The sequence below is a fragment of the Platichthys flesus genome, chromosome 18 (genome assembly GCF_949316205.1).
Source record: "Platichthys flesus chromosome 18, fPlaFle2.1, whole genome shotgun sequence".
NCBI lineage: Eukaryota > Metazoa > Chordata > Actinopteri > Pleuronectiformes > Pleuronectidae > Platichthys > Platichthys flesus.
Genome location: NC_084962.1, coordinates 5,440,350 through 5,452,870, shown reverse-complemented (window position 1 = coordinate 5,452,870; position 12,521 = coordinate 5,440,350). Strand labels below are relative to the sequence as shown.

General features: G+C 43.5%; 1 protein-coding gene across 6 annotated transcripts in view; it reads right to left on the bottom strand.

Annotated features, from left to right (window-relative positions):
- Nucleotides 1-8,330, bottom strand: part of cdc42bpab (CDC42 binding protein kinase alpha (DMPK-like) b) — a 74,859-nt gene extending 66,529 nt beyond the window's left edge. For 5 of the 6 annotated variants that reach the window (XM_062410712.1, XM_062410715.1, XM_062410713.1 and 2 more), the window contains exon 1: nucleotides 7,049-8,330. In XM_062410712.1, the coding sequence (XP_062266696.1) occupies nucleotides 7,049-7,226 (178 nt within the window). In that variant the 5' untranslated portion in view covers nucleotides 7,227-8,330. The remainder of the gene's footprint in view (nucleotides 1-7,048) is intronic. The other variant, XM_062410717.1, reaches the window with a different exon arrangement.
- Nucleotides 8,331-12,521: the final 4,191 nt, after the last annotated feature.

Sequence of the window (12,521 nt, the reverse complement as noted above, 5' to 3'; positions counted from 1 at the left end):
AGGGGCTTGCCAATTGCTCCTCTGAGCTGAAGAGTATAACAAGGCGCGCAGACCAACATTTTTCCTTCAGTATTTATAGAAAAACATATTTACAAAATTGTAGCAGAACTAAACCCTCTTGTAATTTCCCAGAAATCAAAGTCATCTTGGCTGCTAATGCCAGGAGCCCACTATCTGCAGTGATTACTTCAGTAAGAGCATTTTATACACTTCCGTCTGTATCCATGTAAGTCAAGCGGACTTCTGACAAGACAGAAATAATGACATAACGTGTGCTTATGCAAGAACACGGCATGTGCTTCGTGCTAAAATAGTTCCAACCAACAGAGGTTGACTTATTTTGAAAAGCTGCAGTGGGCAGGGAGAAATTATAATGACCTAAGAATAGCCAACTGGGCAGCTTCATTTCCATTTGATCAGACTGAAGTGACTGACAGACAGCAAAGCAGAAGTCAGCCAAACCCCAGTAAAAGACACTGCAGGGGGAAATGGGGAAGAAAAAGAAAGAAGACATGAGAGAGATTGTAGAAAGGCAAGAAGGGAAGGTAAAGAAAAGAAAAGACAGAAAAGGGATGAGGGGGGAGGAGAGGCCATTTACAGTCAGAACCCGAGGGTACGGAGGGGCTGGCTAATGACCTGCGCAGCAGTGTGTCCTCTGGGAGACGGAGAAAGGAAGCCAAACCTTCCCCTGCCACTTTCTGATGACACATCACAATTAGCAACAGGCATCTCTTTGCCTACAAAAGCTTACCGACACATTGACTCAGTGGTTTTAAAGGCCGCCTGTGAATATTCTGGTGCTGCAAATGCAACGCACAATTTCACATGTTTTGCTGGCAAAGGTCCGGGTATATCCTCAGCATGGACTCGAACTACTAAAAACACACTGATTGTACTCGAAGGACTGGTTCTGCTATCAATTAAAGAACTTCAAAGCTTTGGGGAAGAAAAAAAAAATCACTGGTTTCTTTTCAATTAGGGAAAACCCAATGGAGGTAACTAATTTCATCAGAACAACAGAGTTGGTATTGAACAGCAGTTAGATATTTTACAAGGGGCATTCCACCAAGGTCAGTGTATTCTGTATGGGGAGAGTGTGGCCTAGGGGATAGAGCGGGTGCTCTGCAACAAGAAGGTTGCCGGTTCGAATCCCACTCTATCCCATCTGCATGCATAAGTGTCCTTGGCAAGATACCGAACCCCTAGATGGCCCCTCATAAAATGATGAGTGTTCTAAAAAAATGTAAGTCGCTTTGGATAAAAGCGTCAGCTAAATGACATGTAATGTAATGTAATCGTACTGTTCAGCCTGTGGTAACTATTTTACAATGTTGTGTTTTTACTAAAGTCTGAGAAGATATCTCTGATGATGTTTTTAGGGTTTTTGGAGGCTGATTTTAAAAAAGGTGCAGTTTGAGGCGGTCTGCTGAGAGACACCATTGATTTTATTTGCATTAGGGGAGTTATAATTTTAACACAAGAATTAGCAATAAAATACAATACTGGACTGCAAACTACCTCTCACTTTGCCCACAACCTTGAAGGTACATCAATAAACTGCCTCTTTAAGATGAAGTTTACTATTCATACAGTGTGTTTTACAAAATCATTAGAAACGGCATTATATTCCAAATATATTTCCTATAACCTCATGAAATAATCCAACTAATCTTGTGAAGATGGAGTAGTGAATTGGGTAATTGACATGTAAATGCGTAATTTATCTTCATTTCCATCATCGGACAGATTTGTTTGGTGCACTCTATCTTGAATCTTGAATCTAATTTAGGATGAAAGTAAATGAAATGTGGAGGGCCAAAAGAAGCATAATAAAAAGTAAGTATCAGCTGGACTGCTCCATTTAGGATAATAAATTAGTGTAAAACAGAAGACTCAACAAGAGGATCTGCATGGGCCCCTCTGCTTTGTCTTGTTTGTGAGTCTACTCAAGACAATAGAAAAAGCTTTTTGTGTGTGATGCGAGTTGTGCAGTATGTTTGCTGGTGTGGTGAGGGAAATGAAGGGAAATAAACATGCTGGCGACCTTGCGCCTTCCCAACAACAGCAAAATGTTGGAAACGAGTGAGCCACAGAGTACACAATGACACAATGTGGTACAGCTGCCCCACTTCCTTGTATGACATCATGTACCCGTTGGGTCCGGACTAGCTCACTGAGTCCTTGTAGTTCCTTCCTGCTCTCTGTGCCTGCCACAACCACCGGACAGTCAGCCAGGAAATGTCAGAACAACCAGAGGGGTAACAAAGATGTCCAGAGAGCCCCCTGGCCATACCATGTTTTAACATCCAATATTAATACATTAAAAGATATTGATGATACAGGTTACTGATACAGACAACCAAAGATTACTGTTGCATTTATCTAAACATCACGGTTCATGATTAGCAACTCTTCTTCATGGATTTATTATAATCTAATAGCACCAATCATGGCCACAACACCATTAATACACTGATTCACAATCACATGTCCAGTCTGTCTTTATCATCCACCCCAAGCTGCCAAAAATTAATGCAATAGTACATTTCCTGCCTCATCTGTCTCTCATTAACAGGGCACACTGTGCAGCATCACTGATGTTACTTATTGCTACAACACAATGGTCAAAGCATCTTTAGTCCTTCAGTTTAAACTGGTTCAAACACATGCTTATCACTGCAGTGGGAAAGTGGACAGAGTACGAGGCAAGAGGTTTGAATAGATGGCGGTTGTTTTCTTTGTGGGTTGGGTATTGGCCTTCGAGCAGAATTTAAAGCCATGTAACACAAAAACTCTGGAAGCACTACAACTCAAATTCGTAAAAGCATAATGGCAGTTTGTCTGGTCTGTTCAACGGGAGGAACAAGGAGGGACTGCAGTCTGTGAGGTAGCCTAGTTGGGCAAAACCACAATAATAAGAGTGTGTCTCTCCACTGTGAGTAGTGTGTGAGGCATGCTGCCAATGAAAGCCTTGCAGGGTGGAGCACACATCAGCTGCAGCTGAACAGCTGGCCACTGCGGGCTAACACTGAATCTGGATTGAGACGAGGTCAGGCTGCCTCCCCCATGTTTGCCAAATGTGGGCTGGTATGGCTGAGCGTTTTCATTTAGCTGCCCTGCAATCCATTTCCCAAAACAGGGAGGGAGATTAGGACAAAAAACAAAGCAAGAAATGTAGGGGAAAATGTAAACAGGACAAAATAAGTGTTATCTCCACAGAAAACAGAGGAAATGGAAATGTCATTGAAAACACCCGATTAAATGAGAAACAAGTAAGATGTTGACATATGTTGGCTGGCTTACGGTAAATGTGACAAGCCAGCTTGTTAGAAATTGGATACAATCGCAGGTCTGAGCTGGTGAAATTGGTAGACACAGAACTTGTGCGGTATATGTGAGGAGTCAGAATACAGTGTACTTTCCCATGTTCATTTCGCCTGTGGCTGCAGGTCATGTAAGGGTCTCCATTTCAGCTTAAATGAGGTCACCAAACAAGAGGAGAAGCAAAACCCACAACAAATGTTTGTCTTTCTCTCCGGCTCATAAACAGTCTCAGAAAGAAAAAGAAAGGCCGCTACAGCTATGTTACGTCCGGGCTACTGGATTAAAAAAAAGGTACACAGACCTTGTGACTAAGATACCATGATGTATCATTTCACTCAAAGTATACTGCAGCTGCAGAGAACTCCTTTGGTTTCTTGAGGCCCATCTTCAGCTATTTTTCTGCAAGTAGGATAAATGAGGATACTTTTCCAATTTTCTGTGATTATATATAATGTAACAATGTCCTAAAATAATGAGCTACATGTCGTAGAGGGGATCCCTGTAAGACATAGGATCATTTGTCACTCTGCTCCAAATACTACATTCCAATATTTTCCCCTCATGTGTTGTCGAGCTAAAGCCCGGTGGTCATATTTCTTTGTATGACCACTCCTAACGCAGCCCATACTTGCTGTACTTGCATAGCACTATATACATTTGGTGTATTACTTTTGTTTTCCACTTCAGTTGGCATTTAAGCAGATTTTCTACACTTACAGCTAATGGCAAGAGTATTACAAGAGATTTTATAGGGATGTGAATTGAGGACTCAACCCAATGTCATATCACAAAATAAGCAGGTAACCGGATTAATATTTACCAAACAGGCATGTCCTGCAATAATCTTTGATGCTGCAGATGTTAGAGTTGTCCACTATCGTGTTCACAGATTTGGGATCAGACAAGTACAGATGGATTTGAGAAGTTGTCATTTTCAGATCAATTATATTCTGTTTCTTACTCTTGAAGCCTTCTTTCAGAACCTTCACACTGGTAAAGGGATAAGCTGTCGCTCAAAAGCACCGGGTGAGATGCCACTCGGCAAGTTTCCAGATGTTCAATAAGAAAACAATTAGCAGAGCCGTAAATGAGCGTAACAGGGCTCATTTACGGCTCTGCTGTGTTTTCAGAAAGTCTCTTTTTTTTTGATTATTGTGTATTATTTTAGCTTTTATTTAAGAGTCCGGTTGCAAACAGGAGATAATGGTATAAGAAGATGGTGTGTGACATGGAGCAAAAGTCCAAAGCAATCCAACTCTGGCTGCTGCTTTCATACGACTTCTTCGGCTAATATTTAGCTTGTAATTGTCCAACTACTCCAGAAGGTGTTGCATCTGTAACAGGTGAGCTTTTCTCTTAGACCCTCTGGCTGGCGGCTCTGCCAGGAAAAAGAAAACATGGGAGTGGTAACACTCCAAAAACTTCAGAGGGCAAGATAAGACTTGGCCTGTATTATACTATTTTTTGTAGATGGTTACATCACAAGAGGTGTGGTCTACCATTATGTGGACGTGCATTATCACAATGTTAAACTCATGCTAAAGCCAGCAATTTCATCCCCAAAAGAAGGATATCTACTCATCAGTTTGGACTAACATCACATCCAGCAGTCTATGGCTCAGTGTTTGTGTCTGACTGCTGATGAAACACAAATACCTTTTTCCCAAAACACATGTCTTTTTCACGCCATCACAATGTGACTCACATAATCTTCAATTCACCCCATTTAGCCCAAATGCACAAAAAAAAACTGTTTTTAAAAGGTACAGCTTAAATTCACCATTGTAATCGGGTTGCCTCTGGAAAATTTCAGGAGATTATCCAAAGTTCAGTGCGTGTCTGAAAGCAGCACAACTAAAAGGAGCAGGGGCTTTTGTATCAAAGCTCCCTGATAAAGATTATCAACCAACTTAGTTCACATAACTTGAGCTTCATCGCACAAACTCAACTATTTTAAATGTATTGATATTAAAGTGTAGAAGCTGAAGGATTCTTGTGCAAACCTCTCTGGACAGGAATAAAATAAAGCGACAACATGGGAGCCCTACATGACCATGACAGCGACAACACAATCTGCACTTTGTGTGTTGTGTCTGGTTGAGCTCAGGCCGGGAGTTTCAAGTGTCAACACAGGAAAAATGTCAGCATGAAGTCACCACTTGGCACCCAAGCCCTGGACACCTCTCCTTAAAGGCCAGGGCACACGGACATTGTTTCAGGGACAGCTGCATGGGCAGGTTTTCTGCAGCGTGTCGGCCTTGAGCCAGCAACTCTGGTAAAAATGGGGGGCTCAGAAGGAAACAATACATGTGTAATGAACAAACATGGCTGGATGAGACTTTGGAGGGAGAGGAAAGCTATCACTTTATCCCCACACAAATCCAGCCACTTCCAGTTCATTAACAGCTCCCTTTTTAGCCCAGAATTGGTTGTCCAGATGGTGGCTGGTGGGGAGAGCAGCCACCAGTCAGAATATTCCACCATTTGACTGATTTAACTGCCATCCTGTCCGTCTTTGACACTGCCATCCTAATATGGGCCAAACTGCAGCCTGTTTAACTGTGTTGTTTAAACGGTTTCAGTTATAAAACTGGGGGGAAAGACATGAGCAAATATGCCAAACCTAATTTTCTTTCCATAATCAATGTTCTTATTGCAGGTTGTAATATGAATTTAACTTGACCCAGGACAATGGTTTGCTCCTGCTTTGCCTCAAAAGGGAGGCTTCTTTCAGGGTTTTAAAGCACGAGTGGGCCAGGCATGCTCTGGCAGCGAGCTGGGCCTCTGCGCCAGATAAAAAAGGTGAGTTGTTCACATTCCTGCTTCATGCACAAACCAAACCCCCGGTGTCACTCACACACACAGTCCTTTTGCACAGATGATTGAGCTGTGTGTGTGTGTGTGTGTTTGTGTGTGGTCCTCCTGGCTCTTTTGTTGTTTTTTCTAATCTTGCTTTAACCAGAGAAGTGGGAAAGATGGAGAACTAACCTCTGCTCCTCATTAATAACGAATCAAACGCTGAGTAAAACATTAATGCGACTAATCTCTGGTGTATCAGACAGCGAGTAAAAACCACACTGTTTTTCTTTATTTACGTCAGCAGCAATGTCAGCTCCTGACAGCTAGGTAGGTTATCAACAAGCTTTCCCTCACACACCCATGAGCAAGGACAAACAAGCTAATGTGCAAAGTAGTAGTGAAAACCAAAGTGACCTGAAGAGGGTTGTTGGTACGATGACAGAAAGCCATCTACTTTATGAGAGGGTGTATTTTCGGAAGAACAAAAGGTGGCCTGGAGCACGGGTCATCTTTATGAGATCTTTCCTGGATTTGTGTCAAAACTTTTAAAAGTGTCTGCTTAACATCACCTTCACCACACTTAATGCCCTACATATTTGTTTTCTCCTTCTCATTGTCAACTGATGTCTAACACAACGTTACTTCTTTTGTGCTCTTTTGTAACATGCTGACATGTAATATGCCCATATTAAACATTTAAGTGCAGCGGGATACCAGTGGCCCTGTTCATAGTTTCAGGGAGGGTTTGGAGTGAGAGGAGAGCAGGCCAACACAGCTCCACTACTACTATAAAAGGAATGTGATGGGGAAGGGAGGGCCACTGCACCACACAACACTAGCAGCCTATCATCTTACCAAAAAGACAGGGAGGCTGGATGCACAGGCCAAACAAGAGGAATTAATAAAAGGGAATAAGTGAGCTTACCCCAGTCCAAAAACTCCAGGATATTCTTCTCTCTCCTGAGTGGGGAGTTGTTGCACTCATCGTAGAGGCACACCAGGATATCCAGCAGGGTCTCCACACTCAGACACTGGCCATTGGACTGAGGTGGCCCGTCCAGGATCAGCTTCTCCAGCTTCTTCAAACGCACCTCTCCCGACATTATTCCGGCTTGGTGGGGTTTGAAGTAATGATGGTGGAGAAGCTGGGAGAGTCCGGGTTAACAAGCACCTCCCGGGCCTGTGAGTTAGCGCAGAGGGGCCCGCGAAGAGAAGTTTTCCCTCACCTTGAATACGTCTTAAAAATAATAGTGTTTTGAGTAGAGGGCAAGCCGAGGGCTAATTCCAAGGTAACACCGACCTATTCATGATCTCCCTACCGAGATCCAGCATCTAGGAGGCGTATAAGACGTGCAGGACTTCCCCATTTCACGAGACCTAACCCCAACACAGTGCATAAGAAAAGAAGTGGTCGCGACTCAGAGACCCCGGCTGCCCCGGGGCGGCTAATGCTGATCAAACCCCAGCGTTTAGCCTGAACTTTCCTGTCCTTCTCCTTGCGGGGAAACAATCGAGTGGGTTCGGGTTCAGCAGATACCCCCGAGTTGTTTTGGCAGATTCCTGGGGGTCTCCATTCCTGCAGCAAACCCAAAAATGTTTTTGTTGCAAAGGCAGGTCTGCAATGCTACAAAGCCCCAGCGCCCCTCCTCTGCTCCAGGAATGGAAGGGCGACACAGGCTTAGTTAGCAGCCTGCTAGGTTAGCACGGTTAGCTAGCCAGCGAGCTAACGTGAACGCTACTTTTCTCCGCTCATAAATGCCATCGTCGCCCCCTTTTTTCCAGGAGTTGACATGTGATACCGCGACGTGTTAACCAAGCTGAACTCAATCCAACCAGTTCGGACGGTGTTTGGAATTGTGTGGCGGTTTTCATCCAAGTGGAAAAGAAAGAAAAAAATTATCCGCTTGTTCTCCCAACTCGGCGCAGGCAGATATGTTCTTTAAATCCCATTCCGCGTCCAGAAATGTCTCTCGAGCTTCTCCCCGGCTCCAGACCGCGGCTCGCTCAGGAGTCCCCCAGCAGCCCCGATAAGTTAGCCGTCAAAAAAAATAAAGCAGCGGGTCCTTCACTGAAGGTTATACGGGCGCTGGTGTCGCGTCAGGAGGAAAAGCTGCAGTCTGGTCTCGCTTGTTCCAAATACGGGACACGGCCAGAACTCCCCTTGTCGTTGCCTTCCTCCGCCGCCGGTCGCTCGCTCGCTTCTACACAGTCTCTGCTCAGTCCGGGCAGCAGCGGCGGCCCCCTGCCGGAGATTCTGCGCGGGGGAGAGGGCCCACTAGACAGCTCTGCGCCCAACGCCGCGGTGGATTCTGGGAAGCGGGGCTTGGCCGTGGAATGTCAACGAGCCACAAATTGACGCGTTTGCTCAGCTTGTTTGCGCTTAGCACAATTTAGTACGTCGCCTCCTTTTTAATGTACTACGTCACGTTTCATAAAAGTTAGCTGTTCTCCCCCAAACTTTCACCGCACACACCCCCTGGAACCCTCAAATCGGCCATCTTTGTTGCGTTTCAACGTGAACGCGGCGAGTGCCTCTCCTGCCCGCGGCCCGTCTTCCGGCGTTTGTAGCATCTCCGGTCGATGCTGCAGGCAAAATCCCAGATCATCATCATGGCGCCCGTCACAGCATCTGCTGCGCGGAGGGGAGGAGGAGTTGGGGGGGGGCGGGGGTGACTGTCAAGACTGTGAATGGAGCCTGTCTGTCAGTGAGCTGCCGCTGCTGAGGTGCGGACAGGATCACCGTCTCTTCAGGGCTGCTGTCCCTTTAACACTGTGCGTCACTGCAATAACCTGCTGCTGCTGCTGCTGCTGCGGGCCTCATTCACACGACCGTGCCCAGTCTGGCCTGTGTGCTGCAGTCATGCACATGCACATTAGAGGTCGTGGTTCCCTGGCGATAACTGACTCGTTCCTTTAGTGTATTTCATTGAGAATATGCCCACATGTCCACACTGACAGCTGACGTCACCGCATACACCCTCATGGATCAGAGACAGACCCTTTCAACCTGTGTCTCACCTGCAGGCCCTTGACTGCAACGTCCTTGCAGGGCTGCAATATCAAGTGTGTGTGTATGTGTGCTTGGGGGGAGGCTGGGGTAGTGCTTGTCTTTCTGTAGTTATGGGTATTATTAATGTTCGGACTAGGTCAGGGTTAGGCTTTTAACTGTGATGGCTAAGGGAGGTTAGGGTAAAGGGCTAGGGAATGAACTATGCCAAGTTGTGTCCTCACAGCTATAGAGAGACAAGCGTGTGTGTGCATGTGCATGTGTGTGTTCTCACAGATGAGCGAGACTTGAAGCTAAAAGCAACTGAACCGCCCTTGCAGGCTACAGCAGGATTTTCATATCTGCTTCCTGTCTGTTTGCTCACTCCCCTCTGGAAAAAGTTTATAGACTATTTATACACATGGTTTGACATTCGCATCGTCCAATATGTACAGTGTATTTGATTTTATTTGGTAATGAGCTCTTTTACTTCCTTTTAATTTACTTTATTTAAGGATTCTTACTTTAAATTCTCTATGACATTGCTCTTATTGCGTCACAGAGCTCGCTCTCTCGTCCAACACGTTTCATTGTACCTTTGACCCTGTGTTAACTTACATATGACACATAAATCTTGAAACTTGAACTTGCTAAGTACAAGTGAGTCAGAATTTAATGTGAGAATCAAGAGAGGTCATAACACAGACACCAGTGTGTGTATTGATTTGTGTTTGACTCTCATACATGTAGTTTTTACTTGTTGTCTTCAAATGCTCTATGTGCCTCAAGAATTGTCCACCGGGGGGAAATAAAGTTTGAGCATTTATTGGATTTAATTGAAACAGAGTCAAACCTTCTTCAACTACTTCACCCACCCTTGCAGCATATAGAGCGACTTTTTAGGGCCGTCACATTTTGGCATGTGGCCTCCATCAGACCTGACAACCCTGATCAGACCCCGACTGACGCCACAAGCTGAAACATGTTCGTCAGACAGTTAGTTTGTTTAACATATTACAAGAATTACTGGAGTTTAGACCTCCTCTGAAATGTCTTTCCTTCCCCATGCAACTTAGAAGTAGCGTAAAAAATATAGGAGGGTCAGATAAATATGATATTTATAACAATAATAACTTTTTTTATTAGAGCACTTTTAATCAAAAAAGTACAAAGTCCTGCAAAACAAGAAAACAAACTACATAAATAATGAGAATAATATAAGAGCAGTACTATAGAACAATAATAAGCTGTTCAGGAATAAACTTTTCCAAAAAAAAAAAAATCCTCGATTTGTCAAATACTATCATACTTTGTGTCATCTAGTGAGCAAAAGGAGCCCAGTTGCAAGAAACCTGTTCCGCATGGAGCTCACTTTGCTATCTTACACTTTAGGATATGGAAACACTGGTTATCAAGCCCTAAATCTCATCATCCCACTCATTAGAGAAGCATTATGTAGGTGATTATACTGTCACATATCATTGGGTGATATGTGACAGTATAATCCAGCTCTATTAGACCTCAACCACACAATGAGTGGGCTTCCATGCAGTTTCACAGTGTGCTACTCTGAACTCATTATCGTGTCTTCCGTGAAAATCCTTTTGAAGTGAGGTGCATATCGCTGCTCAAAGTACAACCAATAATGATTAACAGCGCTGAGGGGGTGTGCAGCAGGAAGCCTTTGTGTGTGTCTGTGTGTGTCACGGCAGCAGAGAGCAATAAAAAAACAATAAACTGTTATATCTCACAACATATTCAAATTAATTTGTCTTCTTGCCATCCATTTTCTTCCATACCAGGGAGAAAAGAGGCCCAAAGAGACACTTGGCATGCAAGATGGGTCCAATAATCTCGGTCTAGATGGTGACCAAGATCTAATTTGAAACATGCCATGTCAGTGGAGCTGTTTATCAGATCCAACCCGACAATAGTTGAAATGCTCCACAATGTGTAACCACCATGAGATGATTGATTATGTGGGTCTAGAAATATCATCTGTGTGAAAGGCCCATGAGCAACAGCAGCAAATAACAACATAATAACTCCTGCGAAGACGAGAACCCCTTTTTGCTCTTCCTCTTTGTATTCACAGTGTTTATGACTTTCTCCTGAGTGACATTGCAGAACCAGGTCACATTAAGCATGTTGAGCAATTTATTAAAATATTGGATTTAATATTGTTATATTTATTTAATTTTTCTTTCCATGTAACTATATCGATATATTTATTATAAATCTGAGGTATTCTTGATGTTATTGTTGCACTTCTGAGTCTTTTGTAATATGTATTTCTGTTCAGTCAGCTGTTATAAGGTGTTTATCACAATGGGTGTGTTACGTGGTTAATCACATCTGGTGTCATTGATATGTAACCTACAGTATGCTAATGTAAAATAATGTATATGGGTGTGGCAGCCATTTTCAGCCGTTTGACCTGAGAAGAGCCTACTAGGATGAAACGCTTCAGTTTAAATAGATGACTGGGCAGGTGTAACACTTGAACGAGTTCAATGACAGAGGTCACTGCTAAAAATGTTTTGACACAAATAACATAAATAATAGGAGCATTTTATACTACATGCAGAAGTGACCTTATTACTGGGATATCTTGACTGACAACCGACAAATATCGAATACATTTATTTGATGTGTCTTTTGAATGCAGTCTTGTAAATGAGACAAAGAAATCCATTAGACGTTTCTTTGGAAACACGATATAAAGGGAGGTACAATAAAAGCAGGGACACCAGACTAGACCAGGTTAATTGTTTTATTGAATCAGTCAAAGACCGTCCAACATTAATGAATTCATTCATTAAATCTGGGCTTGATGGGTGAGGCCAGCTGTCTATTGAATTAAACTGTGAGTTAACCATTGCATTGTATTTTGGGCGGATGTTCCCTTTAAAGCCTCGAGTTGCTTGAATAAAACTACTATAACGTCCTCTGCTGGACAGAAGGTCTTACTACAACTTAGTGCAAATCACTGCAGCTCGTTTGTAGTCAATTCTTATTTCTCCCTGATCTGTTTTTTTTAGTCATTTTTCTATATTTAAATATATATTTATAGATGTTGTCCTTTCACGGACAAAGGCATTTTCATATATTCACTCTGACCTATAAGTGAGTTATCATCCATTCCTTCCTGTTTAGAGACATCCTGCACACTGAAAGTCCCCCCCCCCCTCTCCCCCTTACCCATGTGTCGATTAATTAAAAGTACATGAAAATATTTATTGTGAGTCCTATCTAATCATGTCTGATCCCATTTGGGTGAGTCTGCACAGCCGGGATTAAACCCTCCTCCGCCTCTTGTGCGCCGATTGGCTCGTCTGCGTGAAATGCAATTAGACTGTCCTGCACTCTGTCTACATGTGGAGGCCAATGAGCAATAATCGTGTTGTCCCTG